The sequence below is a fragment of the Misgurnus anguillicaudatus genome, chromosome 13 (genome assembly GCF_027580225.2).
Source record: "Misgurnus anguillicaudatus chromosome 13, ASM2758022v2, whole genome shotgun sequence".
NCBI lineage: Eukaryota > Metazoa > Chordata > Actinopteri > Cypriniformes > Cobitidae > Misgurnus > Misgurnus anguillicaudatus.
Window position 1 is genome coordinate 30649320 of NC_073349.2, and position 25250 is coordinate 30674569.

Consider the following 25250-nt stretch of genomic DNA (forward strand, 5'->3'; position numbering starts at 1 on the left):
GAATGAAAAGCTAATCGGTCTGTCTGTCTCGATGCTGGATAACAAAGAAGCCCCGATGAGAAACCTTCAGATCTCAAAGCCCTGGTGCACGAGAGCAGGTCGGACAAGTTTCTCAGCGTCTCCTTTGACAAAACATCTGATGTTATGAAAGGAATTTGCAGAATGTCACCTCATCACAAATGTGTTGTCAAGAAAAACATGAACCGGAATTTGTACGTCAGAGACACAAGAAAGTTAAACACCCACTCAAAATGTTCACATTTCACACAGTGACCCTTCAAGATCTTGTTTTTACTTTCTTTTATAGCCATTACAATACAGTATATTCATATTTACACATTTCTTTGAATCTGGTAGTCCAAAACAGTCTCATGGAAATTCGTGCATATTTTACGAGTTGGCGAATTCGTACGACCACATTCATGCGCTTTTGTACAATTTGTTTTTGTCCCTGAATGTACGATTCATAAAAAATTAATACGAACTCGTAAAATATGAATTCCTGTGAGTTCAGGCTGGTTAGTCAGATTAACTTTTCCTTTTTCTTTGAACACTTTTGATTTCTTTGAACACGACCGATTAATCAAAATTTTTACATGAGTAGAATCCCTTATAAATAATATAAAGTCTTAAAAACAATAAAGAATTTAATTCATTACTTCTACTTAATTTATGAACTGAATGTTCATAAACACAAATAACAAGTATTTATTTCAAATTTTACATCGACATAAGCAGCACCATTTAACAAGAAATATATACAGCAGAGATTTTACACAACACAAACGGTCTGAAACATGCCCGCACATTAAAGATTTTAGCTTTAAGCTGTAAATATTACAAACTACATTAACCTTTTTAATCAAAATAAAGCGATAACGACCTTTAAACGATAACGTTGTAATGCAAAACAATTTACAACAAAGTGCATATGTTCATATGATGCAAATCGACCCTAAAGACAAAACCAAAAGTGCAATAATGATGAAAATAAAACTGAACTTTAGCAGGTCTTTTTAAGGTCTGGCATCCTTTCAATGTTCATATAAGAGAGTCAATTCTCATCCCCGACAGATTCTGAACCCATTTCAGTTCCCAGAAAAACAAACTTAGTGACTATTACCATCCTTCAATAATCCCAGTTTCTTCAAAGCTTCACGCCGGTTCTCTCCATTCTTTCCGTGCGGAGAAATTACCACACTTATCCCATTGAACCGCGGCATCTTTTGGGCATCACCGGCTGGCTGTGTGGGCAGAGCTGAAGCAGCGTGGAGCGATTTGGTGGATTTATTAGCTAAATGGTCAATATCGACATCCTTCACACTTCCACTGGAGTGAGGTCGAGCTCGGCTTTTTCGTAACTGTCCAGGTGATAACTCGACATTGGTCACGTCTGAGTTCGAAGCCTGGGTTCTGGGTCCCACGACAACGCTGTTAAGACCCACGCCTGTTCTGCCCAAGGATGCCGATTTGATCTCGTAGGGTCGTGCCGGCGGCTTCTGTAAAGCGGTTTCCAACATGTCTCTGTGTTTTGTCGAGTCTGTTCGTAGGTGGATATCCCCTAATGTGGAGCTTCTGGATCGGTCCTGCAGAGGCTCCACAGTAGGAGATGTTGGGTACACAGGTGGACTACGAGGGGACACTGGACTCAGATCTTTGGATTTGAATGATGGCGACTGAGCAGTAGAGACGGGCCTTGAATCGACCTCATCACTTTTCAACAGGCCTAGTTTTCTCAAAGCCTCCTTATGAACCTTCTGTTGATCCATCAGGGTGCGATCGGTCGGTGAGAGTAGAGGATTTGCAGCTCCGCTTTCTTTGTGACTTTTGAGGATAATATTAGAAGGGAGTTTTTGTTTGGGTGCCACAGGCGGTGGGATTTTGGGTTCACTTGGAGGATGCTCGGAGGATGGCGAAGGTGTCCTTGGATAGTCCGCTGCAGAATGTTGCGCAATCATCACCGGCGTCAGAGGTGTTTTCTTCATCAAGGCCTTCTGCCGCAAGTTTTCAATGTCATTTTTAGACAATGATGCTCTTGACTTTTCAATACTCTGTGGTTTGATCACCTCTGGCTTGACAGATCCACCATAAGAGTGTCGTTTTATTTTTGGGATTTCAGGAGTCCATTCTGGTGGTCCATCAACAACAGAAAGATTCATCTGTGAATGTTGAGGGTCTCTCTTCTTTTCTGGTTCATCCATGAAGTCTGAAGGTGGAGGAATCCAACCCAACAGCATCTCTGGAGTAACGCCCTTGTGATTCTTGGTATCTAAACTCTTCGGTGGACTGTGTTTAGACTCTGATTTGCGAGCTCTTGTTGGAGGTTCTGGTATGAAAGAAGGTGGCAGGTCAGCTTCCTCCCTTGAAGGTTCAATACTCGGTTTAGCAGGTGCTACTTTCGAAGATCCTGCTCTTTGTAAAGCTGCCAGCGCTGTTTGGTGATGGTCAGGGGTTGATCTGAGCCCATCAGGTGAATCAATGAACACTGCAGGTTTCGCTTTTGGAGATAATTCACCAGGTCTAGTATCCATTTTGGCATTTCCAGTGGCAACGAGTAATGGAGTCGGCACAAGGTACCTCTGAGATGGTCTGTGATCTTTTCCCAAGACTTTATTTGGGTCCCCATGGGCTAAAAGAAAACAAAAAGTCAATATTACTTCACAAAGAGATGCTTAGACAAAAAAAAAACCTCAATCTAAAGCTAGTCTTTTTTTGTATGTTTTCAAGATGTTATTTCTTACCCTCCAGTTTGTTGTGGTGGATGGATGGGTGCTGAGTCATTTTTCCTGCTGTGATGTAAGAGGGGCGGTCGGGCTCATCATTAGACAGTCCGCTGTCATCCTCCACATCTAAAGAGTCAATGGTCTCCTCCAGAAACATAAGACATGCTTTCTCCTCTGCCGAGAGATGCTCTAGGCTGTCGTCGCTCTACCGTATAAAGAGTAAAGACCCTTACAAAACTGCTAAAATCCCTCAGATTGTGCAAATGCTATTCACTTATTTAAAAAACAAACTTTTGCAAATATGGGAGTTACAAAACAAACATATGTGACCCTGGACCACAAAACCACATTGTAAAAAATGCAGCATGAAGTTAAAACAACTTGGATTTAGGGATGCAAAACGATTCATTGTGTATATATAAATAGTGACAGCTGCAATTATACATCTAAGAAATATTTACATGTGTATACATTTTAGATTTATATATAATTTATATTATATATAATTATAAATACTTAATATATAAATAGATTTTTTTCTTAAAATTATACATGCATGTGTGTGTATTTATATATACATAATAATTATAATACTATGCAAACAAAACAAAATATTCTGCAAACGATTAGTCGCGATTAATCGTTTTGCAGCCCTACTTGGTTTTGCAAGTCAATTCACCTACTATTCAAATTTGGCCTGGGATAAGTTGACATTATTTATAATAACAAAGTGAAATTGTGTAACTTAATTTGTTAAGTAACATAAAATATATGTTGATTTGACAAATGCTGAATTTTCTTACAGTGTAGCACTGGTATATGTGTAGAAACAGTCAACAATACATTGTATGTTTTTTTATGCCAAAAATCATTAGGATATAAAGTAATGGTCATGTTCCATGAAGATATTTTGTAAATTTCCTATGCAAATATATAAAAAATGCATTTATCATTAGTTATATGTGTTGGTAAGGACTTCATTTGAACAACTTTAACTTAGTCCCCGCCAGCCTTTTTTTTTAAGTTGCACGACAACATTTTTTGTGATTTTCAGGAAAGTTTCACACAATGCCTTCCAGAAATGTTTTCTTCCAAAAATATATAAACATACATATATATCAAATGAAAAACAGTCAGTCTGCTTTTAAACAAACTATCTATATTTTTCCTAAATATGGGTATTTTTCTTAAAAAATATATTTTGTAGCGAAAAGCTGAAATAATTGCATTTTTGTAAAGGAATGTTGTTAGAGATCAGATTCAGAACGATTATAAAAACATACATAGAGTTTAAAATTTGTAAATATTTTTTTGTTTCAGTTTTTTTTAAATTGGGTAATAAGTGGATAATCTAGTGCAGTGGTTTTCAAACCTTTTCAGCGTCCCTTGTGTAGGGTGCATTCCTTTGCGGCCCCCCAAGTAGTGCTTTTGGTTAGTAGCATTATTTTTTTAGGTTTAATTACACAGAATTCATGATAAATTAATGTATTTCATAAAATGTCATAAAACTGGGGCCCCCCTGGCACCATCTTGCGGCCCCCCAGTTTGAAAACCACTGATCTAGTGGATAATCGCGGTATTACAGATTAAAATAAAAACTTATCAAGAACACGTTTTTTTTCATGCAAATGTTTTCTCTTAATTGTTTTCTCTTAAAGGCTGGTGGGGAATAAGTTAAAGTTGTTCAAATGAAGTCCTTACCAACACATTTTCTCTTAATTGATGAGAAAACATTTCGAGATAACTCGTCAATGGCTGGGAAAGAGTTAAAGGCGATTTTCACAAAATTTTTTTGCAGCGTCAGATTCCAGTTTTTTTAATGCATCTTGGCCAAATACTGTCCTAATTTTAAAGAATCGACACTTATGTCTAGTTTTGTGGTCCAGGGTCACATTACTCGCATCTTGACAATAGTTCCTTTCTACAGTCTTTGAGATTTTTGAGTTTCTAAGATAGCAAACATATCTAGGCAAACATCATGTTTCCTTGTTCCTCAGCACAGAGTTCAAGTTATAAACGCAAAAAAAAATTAACGATGCGGAACTGTGATCAAAATTAAATGTTAACTTCATTTTACATTTTTTTATTACAGTTTTTTGAGAGAGCTGGTCTGATACTCACAAAAGTAGAGTTGATGCTGATCATGCTATCACAGCTTCCTGCACTGTCCATACCAGACATGGGTTCCTTTGAAATGACCCCTGGCCAGCTGTCACTTTTTGGCATCGCACATTTGAAGAAAGAGTGGTATTTAAATATTTCAGTCGGATTAAGATCCTCTTGTGATGATGGAAAAGTGATGTTCAATCTGAAGTAAAGCAAGATGATGACAAACTGATGAAGGACAGGTCTTTGTTACACTTTTCTTAATGCCACATCTTTAAATGCAAGTCTAGTGAGTGAAAAATATTACCATTCGGTTAAATGAATACCGAAATGTACCAACACTTTTTTTAGATTTATTAGCTGAAAAGATTTCAAGGCATTCCTTACATGTCATACAGTGATGGGTTAAACAAGCACGTAACTTTACATTATTACACCATACTGTCTGTAGTACCGTAGTAGAGTCATAGTATTGTTTGTAAAGAAACGTCTCTGCTGACATAGATTATATATCTACAGATGTACAAGGTTTTACCGAGGAGTCTTTATGTCATTTATTTTTTGATTGCCAAAATGTACAGGCATTCTGGAATGAATGTTTTTCTGTCTTATCAACTACAATGAACAGTCATAACATTTAATATGAAAGTTATTATTTGTTACTTTGAGAATGATAATAAAAACATTTACAATTTGGTAAATTTCTTCATTTTGTATGGCAAATTCATAAATGTAGATCACAAATCACATCCTTTACACCTGGTTTTCTTAAAAGAAATCACTCTTTTAATGAAGTCTCTCAAACTTGTAAAAAATGTGAAAGGTACATGTATTGTTAATGTCTATGAATCTGTATTTGGCGTCTTGTGAATGTCTTCTGTTTTACTTTTATATCTATTATTATTTTTTTTGTTATGCAACTTTGGAAGTTTCTATTTTTGATGCCTGTTTTCTGTAATGATGTTCATATGTTCTCTAATAATAAAAAAAAAGGTGTACAAGACTTTAGATCAAACACATCGATTTCTAACGCTTGCTGTCTTCAGCATTAAGACTAAAACATTTACTGTAAGACCAAGTCCATAGAAATCTCCTATGATCCTATCTGCATCTCTGGTGAGCCCATGCAGGGTCACATCCTCAAAGGTTAATCCTATCCTCTCAAAGGTCTTTCTCGTAAGCTATTTTTGGTCTCTCTCATTACTTGGCTGGAAAACTAAAAATACTAGATAGCTGGTGTTTAACAGCGTATTCGACTCACCTGTACAGCTGAGCGAATCAAAACAAAGCACACATAATTTAACACACAATCCAGCAGAGACAGTTTAAAGCCAACGCCCAGAGAGAATGACATGTGCACACATCGCAGAGATTTCAACAAATATTATTCCTCAAAAAACTTCAGCAAACTGCACAAACACGTTTATACTGCGTCACATCTCATACCATCTCATGAGCTGCATACATAAGCAGCATTGTAGGCATGATGTGCGTGCATCCGCGCAAAAGCCAGTCCAAAAGTTATGCCATGCATCCTTCAAAGATAACTACTTTTAGTCAAATTGTCCTTTGTAGAGAAGGCAATCCCATCATGCATCAGGCCTTTCATACAAAATGTACTGTATTCATAAATAAATAGCTTAAAATATGACTTCTGTCTATATGACATGCTGTATTAAGTACACCTGTCAAAATAAAGACAGAAGCAATAATGCACGGCTATCTTTGTAGATACACTGTCAGAAACAAATGTACAAAAGAAGTCCTTATATGTGCCATTTATGTATAAATACGTATACATTTGGTACCAACGCAGCGGTGACTCAAGAAGAAGCGTGAATAGCAGCTTTTCTTAGTATCTAACATGCAACGATTTTCAAGTTGTTCAGCATATTTCAGACGGCTTTGACTGGATGAGGTGAGGTAATTGTGAGCATCCACACCTCTGATAGAAACACGGACTACAACCAACACCTTAAAAAAAACAGGTATTCCTGCTCAAATCCACTGTATTGTCCATGTAAATACAAAAAATCCCACTGCCTTTCAGTTTAGGAAGTGTGTACAGTTTGTTTCAGTTTTGCGCTGAGTTACTTTGACAATGAATGGACTGCAAACAAGCGAAATCCGATACCAACATGACAGGTATTTATGGCACAACTGCGGTAAATGAACCTTTCCAATGACTTGAAGTATTCAGGTTCAACCACGTATGTCTGGGTTTACCCATGAACAACCCACACGCACTATTGTTTGCATAAAGAAAGAACAAACGTGTATATTGTCTTATATGAGGGAGTGACGGCTTAATATAGAACATTGAAAAGTAAAAGTAAAATCTAGATCCTAACAAGTGAACAATTTAAAATGACTGAATTCATTCATATATTCATGACTTATTTATGAATGATGTAATGCTACTTTTTAGGTTTGAATCTTAGTATTGAATAAATGAAGATGCATGGAGGACAATTTGTGAATTGGATCTGTAGTTGGTAGCGTATAACCGCCTTTTGTTTGTAATTGTACGGCCATCGTAAACAAAATTCAACATCACAAATAAGTGTTATCTGACAATCATCTCTTTACAGGGAGTTTGGGATTCTGAGAATAGGTACTATGCAAAGTTGTATGCTTCACTTAACGAAAGATAAGAAATGTGAGATATTTGCGCTGTGCCCTGTCTTTGACTCTGGCCAATCATTTACAGACAACAAACACACACACAGTCCAAGTCCACCTGTAAAGTACACAACACAGAGAAAGGAAGCAGACTTGTGTTTGAATAAAACTAAACTGCACGTCATTTATATACAAAGATTTATTACTATCTCACCACTGTGGGCTGTTCGATTATGGGCAAAAATCATAATCACGGTTATTTTGGTAAAAAACATAATCATGGTTATTTAACACGATTACTTAGTGACTTTCAAAACATGCATTTATTTAACTTTTTTATTAAAAGGTCATTCCACTTAAAAAAAAAAAAATGCTCATTTTCTAGCTCCCCTAGAGTTGGACATTTGATTTTTGCCATTTTGGAATCCATTCAGCTGATCTCCGGGTCTGGCGCTAACACTTTTAGCATAGCTTAGCACAATCCATTGAATCTGATTAGACCATTAGCATCGCACTTAAAAATAACCAAAGAGTTTCTAAAGACTATTTAAAATTTGACTCTTTTGTAGTTACATCGTGTACCAAGACAGACGCAAAATTAAAAGTTGCGATTTTCTATGCAGTTATGGCTAGAAACTATACTCTCATTCTGGCTTAATAATCAAGGACTTTGCTCCATAACATGGCTGCAGCAGGCGTAGTGATATTACGCACTGCCCGAAAATAGTCCCCTTGGTTAATTTTAATAGCAGGGGACTATTTTCAGGGGACTGCGCAATATCACTACGCTTGTTGCAACCATGTTAGATCAGCAAAGTCCTTGATTATTACACCAGTTTGAGAGTATAGTTCCTAGCCATATCTGCCTAGTGATGGGAGAAACTAAGCTTTTTGAAGCTTCGAATCAATTGCTTCGCAAATGAATTCAGTTTTTTAAAGCGTTCAAAACACCACACACGCTGGCGATACCTGCTGGTCAAAATTGTGTAAAAGCAACAAGATCTGTCAAAACATTTTACAATTTTTACAAAGTAATAGCATGATTTTTCTTAAACTTTGTTTTTAATAAAAATACATTATTTAATTAAGACAATTAAAAGTGTACTCTGTGTTTTTAGTTTTATTTAGGGCAAACAAATCATTAAAACAAACTCTCTTTTTAATTATGCCCATTTTTGTTATTAAATCTGTCTATAAACAAAAAGCAGACAAAATGGTAGTGTTATTAGTCAGAAGTATGAATGTTTTATGAACTTTTATAATAAAACTGACCCGAGTTCACCTACACTGGTCATTTGTGATCAACTCCCCCTAGTGGTGAATCGTTGGATTTTTGAAACGCTTCGAAACGGACATAATGAAGCCTCGTTTGCTAAAATCACGTGACTTTTGCCAGTTTGAAACAAGCTCTGAAACAATGATTCGAAACAAACGATTTGTAAATGTTTCGAAGCCTCGTGAAGTGTGCTTCGAAATCGCCCATCGCTATATCTGCCTAGAAAATCGCAACTTTTAATTTTCCGTCGGTCTTAGTACACGATGTAACTACAGAAGAGTCAAGTTTAAAATAGGAAAATATCGAAACTCTTTGGTTATTTTTGACCGCAATGCTAATGGTCTAATCAGATTCAATGGATTATGCTAAGCTATGCTAAAAGTGCTAGCGCCAGACCCGGACATCAGCTGAGTGGAATCCAAAACAGTAAGAATCAAATGTTTAACACTAGGTGAGCTGGAAAATGAGTATATTTTCAAAAAAAAGTGGAGTGTCCCTTTAAGTAAGTGTTGCATAGGATACAAGTGTCAAAGCAGTGGTGCCTTACAAACACATTGTTCCAGCAACACGCAATTAATATTTAAATCGCCTAATAATTGTTTTACCTCGATTATCTTGTTTTTGCAATAGTTTGAATCAAAAATTAAAATAAAAATGCACAGCCGTACTCCTTTTGATCAATCATCAGAAGACCAGAGAGTCTAAAGTTACACACTCACTTATTTAATAACACAAACCTTGATACATTAATATACTAAACTTGATTTTAAAAGGTTTGTATACTCAATACTAAATCTTTGTGCATTTCTAGAAAATAATCAAGCCGGTGTTGTGTGGTCATTAAATCTTGTTACTACAACATATGTACATTATTAAACGCATGAACAGGAAGAGTTGCACCTAGATTCATTTCAGTGGAATGACAAGTAAACTATAAGAATGTTTTTGCAGATTTTATCAATATAATGCAAGTATAATATGAAGAGGCTGTAACGCTTCATAAAACGTCTAAGAACATCATAAATATACAATGTGTTCACTACATCCCAAGTTCTCTGAAGCAATAACCTGGAAGTCAGTTGTCATTATTTATTGATAATAATTCAAAGAATAATAGCTAATGTGTTTGGCCAACACCCACAGGCGGATTCAGAAACAGTGTGTCAACATCATCGGCTACTTTATTGTATGATTTTGTTTTTTTAAAGCTTAACAGCTTAAGAGTCACACAATGATTCAAATTTCTATTATTGTGTTTTGAAATGACACAAGACTACCGAAGTACTGTGTGGCCCAACTGGAAAAAGAAACTTTCACAGAGTCATGCAACAGTCAATATGAATGCACAGCTGCATTGTTTATCTAAACTTACTGCAAAGTACCATAGTGTTTACTATAGTAAATTCAGTAGTTGAATTTATATGTTTACATGACATAAGATTAAACCAATGCAGTAACACAAATAAAAACAGTCAATTCTAACTACATCAGATAATGATAGCTCAAACAAATGTCTACTGTTGAACACGTCCAGCTTCTAGAACAGGGGTTTGTTACTTTAGCCATTATAATAATTTATATACGTAAAAATAAATATTAAATAAGACTATAAATGCTATAAACGTTTTGGACGTTAAATAATTAATAATTCAAATATGCCAATCTTTCCAGCTTCATTACGACGTTTAACCCATTTAATTATTAATAAATATCAAACATTACTTCACTATAAAAGCTTAATTCAAACATATAAAGTTTTACCTGTGGAAACACGCACGAGACTCCTGCCTGCTCACCTGTGCGAGGAAACTGCGAGTGTTTGAGGACATTCAACCCCTCAGACCTCTCAGCCAATCAACGCCCGCCTTCTACACACAACTGCAGCTGATTGGCTGAACGCGTCTGGCGTCAAACGCATACTGCTTACGCTGTAGTGACCTACACACTTAACAGGCGAACTTTTTATAAATAGTATGCATACAACAGCTGTTTGAAAAAAAAAACATGATGCAGTTATACTGTTTATTTTAAGTTTGAGTATCATTCTTTTGTTTTTAAATAACTCTTTACGATGTATTTAATTGTTTTTTAAACTCTTCACGCAATAATGTAATCATCACTATTACTAGGCTCACTAAAGGTGACAGAAATGTAAAATATAATATTTTACAAAAAAAAAATGGCAAAAAGCTGTGTAGGCTATAATGTGTATATATTTAAAACGTGTAAATCTATTAATTCAGGTTTTGTCCTGAACAAAAAAATAAAATCAACATAATTTGTTAAGTTAAAGTAACATAAAAATAAGTTAAAATAAACTATTTTAATTTGTTTTTATAAGTTATATCAACTTATCAATGGTCAAAATTCAAAATGGTGGGTTGAATTGACTTGCAAAACCAAGTTGTTTTTACTTCATGCTACATACTTTTTTTTACAGTGTGCTTTCATGCAAGAAATTATTTGCTTTCATACCAGAAATTATTTGCTTTCATGCCAGATTACATAAACCCCAACTACAACTGTAAGTTTAAGAAGTTATACTTCATATCAATATATTTTAGTAGTGAAGTATTTTATTGGAATAAATGCAGTATTTTTTTTCATGGCATTAACACACAGGACAAAACTCAAATATAATGCCTTTTAATGATAGCCTATATATAAGCCTATATGTACATATACAGTATATAGCTTTATTGTCTTTGTTACAAAACAAAGAGATTTAAAAGAGGTTACCTCACCAAGCATCAGAAACAATAAATAATAACCAACAAATAAATACAGTCACACCTAGTGTGAATCATATAGGGTGAGCATATATTAAAAATGAATGCGGTAGATAGACTTTTAATCCTTGTTCAGTGGTGTTGACATTTATCAGTGGTTGTTTAAAATTGTGACATTCCTCTTGGTCATTCATTGACTTTGACGGTTACTAATTTTATGGTATGTAGTCATTGTAAACCTGTCTGGGTTGAGTTCTGGGTGTATAATCAGATGATATAGGCCTAGATATGGGATCATTTCCCACATATTTAGGAGCGGTTTCCCAGATAGGGCCTATATCCAGACTAAAATGCATGTTGCTTTGAGCTGGTCTCAAAATGCACATCAGTAAAAACACTTTCTAAAACGACTTAAATGTCCTAAAATAACTAAGGCCTAGTCCTGGATTCATCTAAACCCTGTCTGGGAAACTGCCCCGTGAAGTTTCATCTTATAAAAATATGATCCCATTGGAAGCTCTATATCCAAAAGCATAACATATTGGCACCAATGGAATCAATATAAAACCTTTTCATTCTTTAGTTCTGTATAAAACAATATTATTATTATTAATAATAATAATAATAATATATAAAATATATATTATAAAGTATACTGGTGCTGTAAAGAACACTGATCTGAAAAAAAAGATGATAAAAACTTGTATTCTTCAATCAGTGTGAATCAGTCGGTGCTTTAAAGAAAGAAATGAAAAATCTTGCATCATTTATGTGCTAATCATGTGGCTGTGTTAGCTTTATTATTTCGTTTCTTTGAACAATGAATAATTTGTAAAGTGACCTCCCTCTCATTTTAACTCCAGATGAAAAGGCGAGATCAAATAAAACCTTAGAAAATAATACAAACACAATGATGAAGGAAAAATAAACGGCAAATAAATCTTACTTCCATATCAAATTATATTCATGTGAATAATAAACCACAGACTGCACACGAGATAATCCTGTGTTTACTACTGGTTGTTTGAGTACAGGACATACTGTACCACTGTCCGTTTATGATCTGTGTACTGTCTGTAGTCCTCAATGCTCATGAATCTTTTATGTTATTTGGCACTGATCGCATCAGCATGGCATGAAGAACCATTGGCTGTTTCTTACCTAGAGATTAACCTTAATTAGCTTTGTATAATCCACATTAACCAATTATGTCTTAATCCTGCCGTTAGTTGCAGAAACAACAACAGTTTTATTATCAGGGATTAAATAAAAAATTATTGTCAAAATAAAATGAACAAAATAAATTACAAGCCCAGTCATTAAAATCAGTAAACTTTACAGTTTGCAATACTGAACACATTTATCATGAATAAGGATTGTAGTTTTCCTTTAAAGTCTAATTACCCAACAGAGACATCTAGAGGAGAACAGAGGAAAGAAAAAAAATCACATTTTCAGGCCAAACTAAATATCTCTGAAGTTTCTAGTTTGCTGTGCATATTACTTTTCTCACCTGTATTTTTATGTATACATTAAGTTTTTGTCTATATTAATAACAAACACTAAACTGCAGACACGTTCAATATGAAACATTTTGGTAAATGGTGCATGCGCCTACAGTATTGATTCATAATATGTTCCAGGTCAATTTGACCCGTTTTGATTTTTAAGCTGTCGGATAAACCAGTTAACCTGTGATTTTATTCTTGAAATTTTGTGACTTTTTCTCATTTATGGCCATAAACATGCATGCAAAGTCTGGACATGCTGATATGTTTTGAAGTGTACCAAAATAATTTTGTAACGATTTTGAGGTTCGCGGGTCAATTTGACCCGCATTTTGTTTTGCTCCAAAGCAATTGTATAGACCTAAATGAAATATATATTTTTAGTGTTTGTTGTTATGTTGGTGTTTTACTATCCTGAAATGGGGGTAAAAATGCTTCTCCTCACTATTTTGAGTACTGAAAAAGACTTTTACAGACACAGATGGTAAAAGTGAGCTATCATTTCTATTTACAATCTATATGAAATACTACTTAAGTTACAGTTTTCTTCCAGAAATTTTGTCACTTTTTCTCATTTAGGGCCATGAACATGCATGCAAAGGTAGGATACACTGATGTGTTTTGAAGTGGTTATTTTTAGCACAAATAATGATTTTTGGTACGATTTTGATGTTCGCAGGTCAATTTGACCCATATTTCTTTGTTCCAAGGCAACTGTATAGACACAAATTAAATACATTTATTGCGTATATTTTGGTGTTTTACTACCCTGGAAAGGGAAAAGTGAGCTTTCCTCACTTTTTTTTAGTACTGATAAAGACTTCCAGAAAAGTAAATGTGAACTATCATTTCTATTTTCAATGTATATGAAATACTATGTAAAGCTGATGAATTCAGACCCACAGAAAATCCAGAGGTGAATACAGGTGATGCCAGCTGTGCCCCATAAAACATGACACCAAAATAAGCACCATTTGTGTAACATGCAAGAAGTCAGAAAGCACATGCTTGATGTGTGCACATCATGTAAATTGTGATTTTTTGAATTCGTACAATGATCCTCAAGAACAAAAGATGAGCCTATTTAGAAAAAGAAAAGCTTCATTTCATTTCACAGCAATTTTAAATTGTTCATTTGTCTTAAACATAGGTATGTTAAAAAAACATGTTGAATTATAATGTAAAATCTTAAATGTTGCAACAGTTTTTGTGCAACATTTGTTAAAACAAACATGTTAAAAATTGTGGTTAAATGCATTTTTTTTAAATAATACTTTTTAATTTTAAGTGTTTGTATTGTGTGACAAAGACTGATACTAAAATGGTTTTGCTCATACCTAATTCCTTCTTGGTTTTTATAATGTGATATTTAAAGAATTGCATTGAATCCAATGCGGGTCAATTTGACCCGCTCCATCAAAATCGTCACAAAAATCGAACACAATAGAAGGGTTAATGGCATGTCTCGTGTGTCACTTATTGAATTTATTCTTAATTCTGACACCTTTTAGACAAGTCATTACAGTCTTTACAGGCTTTATAGGTAACAACATCTGTTTAAATACTGGGAAAAGAAACAATATTTAAGAACTATTACATAACTAACCCAAACATTACATCATGACTGGAGCCTTTAAACCAATCAGAGTCATTGTCAATTACTTATGTGAGGAAAGTCGAAATACAGATGGCCGAAAGTTGAGAATTTCAGGCCTGAACATTAGGGTGGGATCTTCGGAGGCCCAGGCTTAAGTTCTCTCGTGAGACTTCTACCCTCCCACCCTACATCTGGAAGTGCTCTGGACGCTTTAACACTCATGGCAAAGACTCGAGGTGATGAGAGCATTTGTATATACACAATAACAGTCTCTATTACAGCACACAGCAACAGTTCTGACACCTGATAAGAAGAGCAACATTTTTCGGAGCAGGTAATGCAAGAACCCGTGCAGTCATTTACAAGACGTGTGTTTGAGAATGACATCATTTATCAAACATTAAACATTTGTAAAATCAGTAAGGACACACCCAAGAGTATGATTCATAAGGGAAGGATGCTGCAGATCTCCACCCATGAGAACAACTCGGATACATATATAATGTTTACATTACATTTAACACTTTACATTTATAAAACGTATACAACCAGTAAAATGTATACTGTATGTTTTTAGATACTTAAAGGAAAACACCACCGTGTTTCAACACTTTACGATGTTCCTACCTCAACTTGATGAATTAATACATACTGTACCTATCTTTTTTCAATGCGTGCACTTTTAATCTTTGAACAGCACTTTGTGAATGTGTTAGCATTTAGCACAGCCCCATTCATTCCTATGGCTCCAAACAAAAGTTATATTTTGTGCCAACATACTTACTCGTGTAACTACTCATGTAAGAGTCTTAGAGAAAACATGACAGTGTTTGGTGGATTCTAAATTCATCCCTGTTTGGATCCTAAGGAATGAATGGGGCTAGGCTAAATGCTAACACATTCACAACACGCTGTGCAAAGATTAAGTGCATGCATTAAAAAAATATAGTATTAATTCATCTAAGTTGATGTAAGAACATAGTTAATATTGAAAAACTGTGGTGTTTTTCTTTAACTTATTTAGAGTGAATCCTTTACCACAAAAATCCTCTCCTGCTGTCATTATTAGATTAGCATTTGTTTGGATGTAACTAATAATACTGTGCAAAGAAAGATTTGATATTACGCCTGCAGGCATAAAATCCACACAAACAAAGTCTCTTATTCAGTTTAGAGATGAAATGAAGTTGAACTGAAAGGGAAATGTGAACAAAAAGATACACATCTGAAAAACAAAGCACATGGGATGAACTGCGATTGTTAGTCAGACGAGGCGTATTTGTTTGCTCATCTCTTTTTCTCTTCCATTATAAAATCACTAAAGCTGACAGGACACAATGAACCAATTAATATTTTGAATAAAGAAATTATTTATTATTTAATGTATGTTAATATTTAGATTAAGTATTTAATTGCACATACATTCACATCATCTATAATATGTAGTATTAAATCAAGGTTTGAACCTGTGAACTTTGGCTTTGCAGCCAGCCAGCTCTTTTCTTGATAGATCATAAGGGAAATTTCAAGCGTATAAAACTGGGGAAAACCAAGACATGTGCATGGAGGGGTAAACAGGAAAACGATTTGTTTCCAAATGCTTGGACAATTGTGCAATGCATTACTGGATGTGAGCCGTTCACACATGTAGGGTTATGGGGTTTGGTGTTCGGTGCTGAATACTTGGTTGCTATGCCTGTACATCTGGCTCTTAGAGAAGAAAATCTGAATAGTAAAGCAGTCCACACCCAGTACAACGCCTAGCACCAGAAGAAAAATAAACCAGACCAACACAAGGAAGATCCAAAACACACTTTCAAAACTAAAGCAATAAAAACTGAAACAAAAACTATTATTTTAATGTGAATAATATGATCCATTCATTTAAGGGCAGCTATTATGCAAAATCTACTTTTACAAGGTGTTTGACATAATGTGTGTTGGCAGTGTGTAAACACAACTACACTACGATGGAAAAATCCACCTGCTCCTTGTTTTTTAATCCCCATTATACCAAAGCAGTCTCATTAGAGATGCCGTTTTGATTCTTTTATCAATGTGAGGTCACACTGATAAAGCCCCGCCCACTTACAGTTTATCATAGTTTCCACCCTTAGCGAGTTGTACTAGATTCTATTGTCTTAAACTGTATTATCAGATCTATTTGAACTATAGGGCTGTCAATAGATTAAAATATTTAATCTAGATTTATCGCATGATTTCATGAGTTAAGTCGCGATTAATCGCAAATTAATCTCACATTTTTATCTGTTCTAAATGTACCTAAAATTAACACTTTTCAAGTTTTTAATGCTCTAATCAACATGAATTTGGACAAAAATATATGCTATATGCAAATGTATGTTTACAACAGCCCGTTTACATTTTCAACAGAACCATCAGCCATAGTTTTATATATGATTTTCCCTTTAGAAGACCTTGTTCTTTCTCCATTTATTTTTGCTGCTGCACCATTTCTGACCTGTGCTAGCAAATTGAGTTGGGATGAGCAAATTTTCAAAAATTAGTTATTTATATTTTAACATTCTCTATTAAAAAACTTCAAAACAATGCATGATTTGTTGGAATCTGACAAAACATGACAGAACTACACCTGTTTACACAAAGCAAAGACAATATCAATATATATTAAATACTGTATGTTTTTCTTTTTTTGTTTAATTTTGACATTGAGACAGACCGCTTTAAGATACTGTAGGCTAATGCAAGGGTTCACTTCAGATAGAACATATTATAGGTCATACCTGTGTGAATTCTTGCAAAAAACATATATTTTTAAAACTTTAATTTTGTGTAAATGTCTATATATATCGGGGTCGCGCACTTCAGACGTCAGCGTCAGGAAGATCGCTTTTGAGTCTTGTCACTCTTAATAAGTCATTTAACATCAATCAGGTCCAGAACTTTATCTTCATCTTTATCTTAATGATTATTTTAACATCAAGCAAGTCCTGCAGTCTATTTTCTATAATTTCTGCATGCTTTAAAAATGAAACCAAAAAGTGAATGAAGACGCATCTTTGCTTTAGATTATGTATTTGGGACGGTACACCTCTTAGGAAACAAACAGATAAAGATCATTTTAGATGTTTAATGACCATTTAGAGTATTGAATTCGCTAGACGACGGCTTAATGTTTTTATTTTTATGAAAACCTCCGACTCATCTAGACAGCGCAGGTCACTTGCTTGCGTCTCAATTCATCCAGCTGTGGGCTAGACCAAAAGTCAAACAGAAATTGCGTGTTGTGTTAATCGCGCATTAATAAAATTAGTGGCGTTAAAATGAATTTGCGTAACGCGTTATTAATGTGTTATTAACATGTTATTAACGCGTCAATTTTGACAGCCCTAATTTGAACTGAAAGCGATCAATGTCTGTTTGTAAGGAAGTGAGGAGCTCTTGCTCATTTGCATTTAAAGGTACAGACACGAAAATAGCAGGTTTTTGCTCCCACCCAAATACAGACATTTTGGACATGCTATAACAAAATGATCTATGGGGTATTTTGAACTGAAACTGCACAGACACATTCTGGGCACACCTGAGACTTATATTACATCTTGTAAAAAGGCCATAATAGGTGCACTTTAACCTAACAATCACATTCAAAACATCAGGAAGGCTTTAGGCATAACCTATAAAGTCATTGACATATTTTATACCACAGTGCATAAAAGTGCAAATGAGTTCCTTGACATAAATATTTTACAAGGGTTCTTGAGATGCCATGCACTCCCGCAATGAAACATTAAGACACCATGTCAGTGATGCGTTTTAAGACACACAGCTCATGCTATGGGTGAGGGATTTAAACAAAACACCAGCACACCATTCATGATACAAACATACATGATGCCTCAAATAATGCAGCTTGATATATTTTCTATTGCTCCTTTCTATGTAATATCTTACATATGTTATTCATAACAGCTTCAGGAAGTTCGAAATGTTGTTTCACAGCCATGAGACATTTTTTATACTTCAAATAATGAAATTATTTCATCTGTTAACATCTCAGCGATAAAGTATGCAGAGAATCTCACTGACGTTGCTTACGGTTCATGATGAGTCCTTGCTTTGGGTAACCTGTTGTGGGGCAGATCAGCTTTAGGGCTCATTCGTCAAACAAGACGAGCTTATGGTTAAATCCACACTGGAGAAAGCACCGTCTGGAAATGAATTTAGCACGAGGAGTACAACACTGCTCAATGAAAAACAAGGGGAGATGAAATGAGATCACATGCATTGCTATCTCTGGCATTCCTTCACCAGAGCTGCATGCTATTACATGCAAAATAATTAAGACCTCCTCATATAATAATATTTTGAGCGTTGGACTGAATTGGAGTGAATAACACTTATGATGAGGTAATGTGAGTAAGGTGGTGGAGTGTGATTGTATCGGTGTGTAATATGAGTCTGGGCGTATAGGACCGTCTGGGTGGGAGTTTCATTTTGGGGTTTTGCAAGGGCTCTGTACATAGTGTGGAACTGGAACAGATTACAGATTCATCTCTCATGTTCTCTCTCTTTCTCTCTATCACACACACACATACAAAGGAAATAGCGGTAAGAATTCTGGGCAAGTCATAAGACAAGACCACAGACAACTTAAGAAGAATTTAACCATTGACTTTAGCTTCTAAAAGGGGAACCTGTCAAGCAGACAGCATGCACCTGAACGCGGCCCTCCGGAACGCCGGGCTCTGGATCCTTCTCAGTTTAGGGTCCGGTCATCTGACTGAACAGCAGGCATCAGACATCGTGGACATTCATAATGACCTCCGCTCGCAGGTTCTGCCCAGCGCTGCCTTCATGCAGAAAGTGGTAAGAGATTTCACCTTTCTGTGGAGATGGATATTAAGGATTTGGCTAAATTTCTGCTTGTTCTTTAAGTCAGTTGAGAGGATTGTTAAAAGTAGAGTTCACTCTAAAAATAACCTTTTATGCTCTTATGAAACCAATATAATTTTCTTTGCAGGAACACAAATAAAAAAATTGTCCTTAAATGTCATTTATGTACATTCATATACAGTAAGGTACACTATCAGGAAATAGGTACAAGGTAGAAAATTTGTCAGTAGTGTCATGAATCACGAGGCGGAGAACCCAGATGCAGACTTTTAACACAAAACTTTAATAACAATAACACAAAGGCCCACGAGGGGGCAAAATTACTGACAGGACAGGAAACATGGCATACATGAGACAAAACGAACCAGCACAGGACAGCAAACATAAGGGCACTAAATAGGAGAGTAAATGATGAGGTAGCATATGATATGAATTAAACAATAATGGGATAATTAACAAGGAGACGAGGGGGCGGGGTCAGAAGACGAGACAGGGAAGCACACAGCACAAAAGCCATGTGCTACCACACAAAACGCATGGGGCTGTCATGATCCTGCCACAAGGAACAAAAACTATGACAAGAAGGCAGGACCATGACAACTAGGGTAGTACCTTCTCAAAAAGTACATTTTTGTACCTAAAAGGTACATACTGGTACCTCAAAGGTACACCTAAATGGTACATATTAGGACATTTATACACAGCAAAAGCCCCAGAGTTAAATTAGCACTGCTCATTGTTTATATAAATATAAACTGCTCATTATTTTATAAATATAAGAATATTATTCTTCCATCTGCTCCTTTCTGATCATGGAAATGTAAAGGAAAATTCAAATGAAATGTATGTGCCTTGTATAAATAATGCATTTTCATGAAAAGAAAAAAGAGAAATATATAGGTCTACTCTACAGAGTGTTAAAAATAACATCAAAGCTGTGTTAAAAGTCAATCTGTGACTTTATCCTCTCTAGCACCATCTCTGTTTGAAACCAAAAGTTGCATTTACATCTAACTTGTAGAGTTATGTATTAACTTAGGTTTAGATGTTGGTTTAAAGTGTAATGTAAAGCCACTGTTATGGTGATCAGTGTTTGTTTTAGTTGGGTTCTTGATTTTTAGCTTGTTTTTTTTTTTGGCTGCTATAACTTCATGTGTTTAAAACATGTTTGTTGTGGACAAAGAAAGAGATTATTTTAATCACTAAAATAATAAATGTAAATAATACATTTTTGTAGATGATGTTGTTTCACGCTATATCCATAGAATTGCACTACTGTCTCTTGTTTGGCTACAACAAACATGTTTTAAACATATACATTTATATATATAGCAGCCAGAAAAACCAAGAGTCAGAAGTTGAACTAAAACAAACACTGATCACAACAACGGTAACTAAAAATAAAACAAAGCAAGCGTCTAAACCCAAGTTAATAAATCTCTACAAGTAAAATAAACTCTACAAGTAAGATGTAAAATGCAATTTTAGGTTTCAAACAGAGATGGTGATGAAGAGGGCAAAGTCAAGATTGTAGCTTTTAACACAGCTTACTTTTTAACACTCTGTAAAGTGGACCTATATAAACACTGAGCAGTGTTAATTTAACTCTGAGGATTTTGCTGTTTAAAAGATGACAACATTTGTAAATTTTTTCTGAGAATGTATGTCAATATAAGTCGTGCCATGTCTGTTGTCAATGAATATGGCATATAAAGCATTGGCCTCTCTTTTAAGTATGTAAAAAAATTACTTCATGAGATAATAACAGCAAAGTATTGCCATCAATCACAGGAATTAATCTTACTTTCTCATTACATTTGTAAACAACAGTAAAACTTATTTTTTTGCTTTAGGTGTGGAATGAAGCAGTGCGTCTCGTGGCAGAATCATATGCAGCAAAATGTATCTGGGACCACAACCCTGCACTCCCGAACCTCACAATGGGAGAAAACCTTTATGTAACAACTGGACCATTGAATATAAGCAAAGCAATGTTGAAGTGGTATGATTAAAATAACAGAGGATGGATTGATCTTTATTATTTGTGATATTATTCTGTGCAAAGAATCATGAGTTAATATCATTACACCACAGGTTCGACGAGAATCGCGATTATGACTTTGATCGCAACTTTTGTAATGAAGGCAAAATGTGTGGCCATTACACTCAGGTGAGTAAAAGTTCACATATTGTGTTTGCAGTTGTATCATTATTGGCACACTGCAGAAGTGCCATAAAGCCAAATAATGTCTCTACTCTGAAGTCTCTAAAAATAATGATATAAATTAATGTTTTAAATATGAAATTGTGAATATATAATAAGTATTAGTTTATAGGCTAAATTCATTCATTTAGTTATATGTGTCATACACTACACTGCAAAAAATGGCTCTTACTTAGTATTTTTGTCCTGTTTTCAGTACAAATATCTAAACATTTTCTTGATGAACGAGGTGACCTAAGAGAATAAGTTTTTACACAAAAATATACAATTTAAAAATAAAATACATAATAAAATACACAATTTAAATAAATAAAATACAATTGAATTTGTACTTAAAACAAGCAAAAAAAAAAAAAACTGCTAATGGGGTAAGAACATTTTTCTTGAATTTCTTTAAAAAATGTACTTGTATTAGGCACAAATTTACTTAAATTGTGTAATTTTTTTCTTTCTATAAACTAGACTTGTTTTCTTAGGTCATTTTGCTTATCAAGAAAATGGATCTTAATTTAGAAATTTTTAGATATTTGTACTGAAAACAATACAAAAATACTAATTAAGAAAGTAATTTTTTGCTGTGTTAATCTTTAATATGTTTTGTTGATGTATAATACTATGTGTTTCCATGAAGTTCTGGTATAAAGTTGTTATGGTTAATATCTGATTTTCTATTCTCAAAAAGTTAACATGCTCTTACAAAAGTCCCATAAGGTCAATATATTTCTGTTCAAGAGCTTGACATGACAAGTTATTTTCCTGAGCTCTTGACCTATTGTAACAAAGCAAATCTATCTTTATAAGTACGATTTGTAGTTATTGTATAACATTACCTCAAGCCCTATAAATAAGATTTGCAAGTGATGTTTTGAAAGCTACAAGCGATCTCAGTTTCTCGAAAATAAATATTACAATCTTGAAAAACCTACAGTAACATGCAGTAAGCCCATACACGATTTAAAACCCATTTTTTTAAACATTCATGAGAGGGCAAACTCTCCAATCCCATAATTCCTGTGATTATGTGTTTATTTCACTGGACTGCCTCTGGCCTTTGCAGGATGTATTTCTGTATTGTTGTTATATTACAGATGGTGTGGGCGACCAGCACACAAATCGGATGTGCTGCTCATTTATGTGGAACCATTGAGGGTCTGAAATATAAGAATGCCACGCTGCTGGTCTGTGATTACTACCCGCCGTAAGTGTCTACACTGCGGTGTACTAACATACTGATTACAGATATGTCATTTATGTCATTTATGATGACAGCGACATTTGCACCATCAGCATATTTAAAGATCATGTGTCAATCAATTCTGTTATTCTGTTCCCCTCATTAGAGGAAATTATGAAGGACAGAAACCATACGAGCAAGGAGAGTCTTGTTCAAAGTGTCCAGATGATCTGCCATTGTGTGAGGCGAACATCTGTGGTAATCTTGCATCATCTATTTAAAAATGATTTCAAGTCAACTACAATCCAAAATTAGCCTACCTGTTTAGTCATTTAGTCTTTGCCTCACATAACAATATTTGACTCAAACCTTTAAACTCTGATCTTCATAGTGAAACTTCTTCCATCTGAGGAGCCAGAATATGATGCCACAGAGCCCACAATCCCACCTGACACTGCACAGGAGTCCACCGCTGTTACTGAAGAAGACACAACAGAGGACACAAAGATATGGAAAGTCACAACGAGTAGATCAGAGATGGAGAGAAGTTCAGTTCCTGAAGACACAACGGAGGTCACAGAAACACGAAAAGTCACAACGAGTAGATCAGAGGTGGAAAGAAGTTCAGCTCCTGAAGACACAATGGAGGACACAAAGATACAAAAATCCACAACGAGTAGATCAGAGGTGGAACAAAGTTCAGCTCCTGAAGACACAATGGAGGACACAAAGATATGGAAAGTCACAACGAGTAGATCAGAGGTGGAGGGAAGTTCAGCTCCTCTGCTGATGGGTGTTTGGATTTTGGCAGCTCTCATTCTGTGATAAAAGTCTTTCTGTATCATAAACACCCATACATTTCAGATTTGACAATATGTGACCTTTAAGTGAAATTGTGCTTAAAACAAGCAAAAATATTTGCCAATGGGGTGAGAAAAAAATCTTGAAATAAGTTAATTCACTTAATTCAAGAACAATTTTCTCACCCCATTTGTTGATAGTTTTGTTTCATTTTGTTTTGTCTGTAATTGTGTTTGTCTGCAATATTGGTGGTGTAATGTAGGGCTGCTTTAAACAAAGCGAGAGAGAGGAGAATGTGCAAAAAGGTTTATTTTTAAATCCTAAAATGGCGGGCAAACAAATCCAAAGGGGCAATCCAAAAAAGTAATACAAAAATGCAGGCAAGATCAAAACAAGACATGAACCGTGAAACAGGATACTAACAATGACCATGAAACGCTCAGAACTGCAGCTGTTACACATACAATACTTCACTGTGTGATGTGGAGATTAAACCGGTTTTATAGGGACAAACAGGAAGTGAAATGTGACATGACAAGAATTCAAAATACAAGACCTGAAACAGAACATGTCAAAATAAAAGAACTAAACACAAAACCAAACAAAACACAAGACAAAACCCTTACAGGTGGATATTGGTAGTTTTTAAGGTTGTTAGTCCTCCAATATGTATTATTTTTGTTACTTTGAAATTCATGCCTGAATTTCAACTTTTTTAATGGTTTATGATCAGGGTTAAATTGCTATTGTTTTTTATTTAACCCCTTATTATAGGTCAGCATCTTTTTACAGTATTCTGTGTAGAATCATAAGCACTTAGCCAACTTCAGATCTGTTCATCTCAATATCAGTCTTCTTAAGTTTACAGTAAAGGCAGATATTTTTGCCTCATATTATTTTATATTATATTATATAGCCTATTATTTGTTGTGGAGCGTCTGACACAGCAGTCATAATGCTTTTGCATGACAATCATGCTTTTAATAGATTTGCAGACATTCATTAATGTTAATTATAACTTGAAACATTTATTAAATTTGTATACTAAGATACCCTAGTGTGTGACTATATCATATATGTACTGTATGTTTATCATTTACAGTATATTGTGTTCTTACAGTAAATTCCAACTGTCTAAGAAATGAAATAGGAGGCAACTTGAATTAAAATGACCTAAATGAACTTTAGTAGTATTGTTAAGAGATTATTATTTATTATAATTATTACATCCCATTCTTTAAGTCAGGGTATTTCAAACATTATGATTGCAGGGACCCCCACATATAATGAAACTAAAGTGAGGGACCCATTTTCTACGATATATATCCATCTTTTTATATAGAAACATTTAAACTGTGTTAGATTAATAGTTATTGTTGTATTATAAGGACACCACATTTGTTTTTTACAAATTTAAATAATTGGCAACACAGACTTTTTACTATTTTTACTTTTTTCTCTTTCTCAACTTTTCCTTTTTCACTTGAAATTTTGAGGACCCCTTAGAACCATTTTGGAGACCCATGGGGTCATATTTTTCTTAGGTTTGCACTGATTGTCAATAACAATTATTGACCATTAATAATCATTATTATTAGCAATATTTACGCTA

The 25250-nt window shown here is 34.8% G+C and overlaps 2 protein-coding genes across 2 annotated transcripts; one reads left to right on the forward strand and one right to left on the reverse strand.

The window, feature by feature from the left end:
- Window positions 1–254: 254 nt before the first annotated feature.
- Window positions 255–10626, reverse strand: LOC129431428 (specifically androgen-regulated gene protein). The gene is made up of 4 exons (XM_055189333.2): window positions 10489–10626; window positions 4845–5031; window positions 2742–2928; window positions 255–2629 (listed from the first exon to the last, which is right to left on the reverse strand). Exons 1-4 carry the CDS (start codon window positions 10554–10556, stop codon window positions 1110–1112), a joined length of 1962 nt encoding a protein of 653 aa, XP_055045308.2. The 5' UTR covers window positions 10557–10626; the 3' UTR covers window positions 255–1109.
- An 8421-nt stretch (window positions 10627–19047) lies between these two features.
- On the forward strand, window positions 19048–24825 carry LOC129431441 (peptidase inhibitor 15-like). The gene is made up of 6 exons (XM_055189348.2): window positions 19048–19412; window positions 21293–21441; window positions 21534–21609; window positions 22752–22861; window positions 23004–23095; window positions 23229–24825. Exons 1-6 carry the CDS (start codon window positions 19257–19259, stop codon window positions 23660–23662), a joined length of 1017 nt encoding a protein of 338 aa, XP_055045323.2. The 5' UTR covers window positions 19048–19256; the 3' UTR covers window positions 23663–24825.
- The last annotated feature ends 425 nt before the right edge of the window (window positions 24826–25250 follow it).

Coding starts and splice junctions, on each gene's coding strand:
- LOC129431441 (XM_055189348.2), top strand. CDS start 19,257: ATGCACCTGAACGCGGCCCTCCGGAACGCCGGGCTCTGGATCCTTCTC. Junction 21,610..22,751: donor TGTGTGGCCATTACACTCAG/GTGAGTAAAAGT, acceptor GTTATATTACAG/ATGGTGTGGGCGACCAGCAC. Junction 23,096..23,228: donor GTGTGAGGCGAACATCTGTG/GTAATCTTGCAT, acceptor TGATCTTCATAG/TGAAACTTCTTCCATCTGAG.
- LOC129431428 (XM_055189333.2), bottom strand. CDS start 10,556: ATGTCCTCAAACACTCGCAGTTTCCTCGCACAGGTGAGCAGGCAGGAG. Junction 5,032..10,488: donor TCTCGTGCGTGTTTCCACAG/GTAAAACTTTAT, acceptor GCTTTACTTCAG/ATTGAACATCACTTTTCCAT. Junction 2,630..2,741: donor CCACCACAACAAACTGGAGG/GTAAGAAATAAC, acceptor GTTTTCTTTTAG/CCCATGGGGACCCAAATAAA.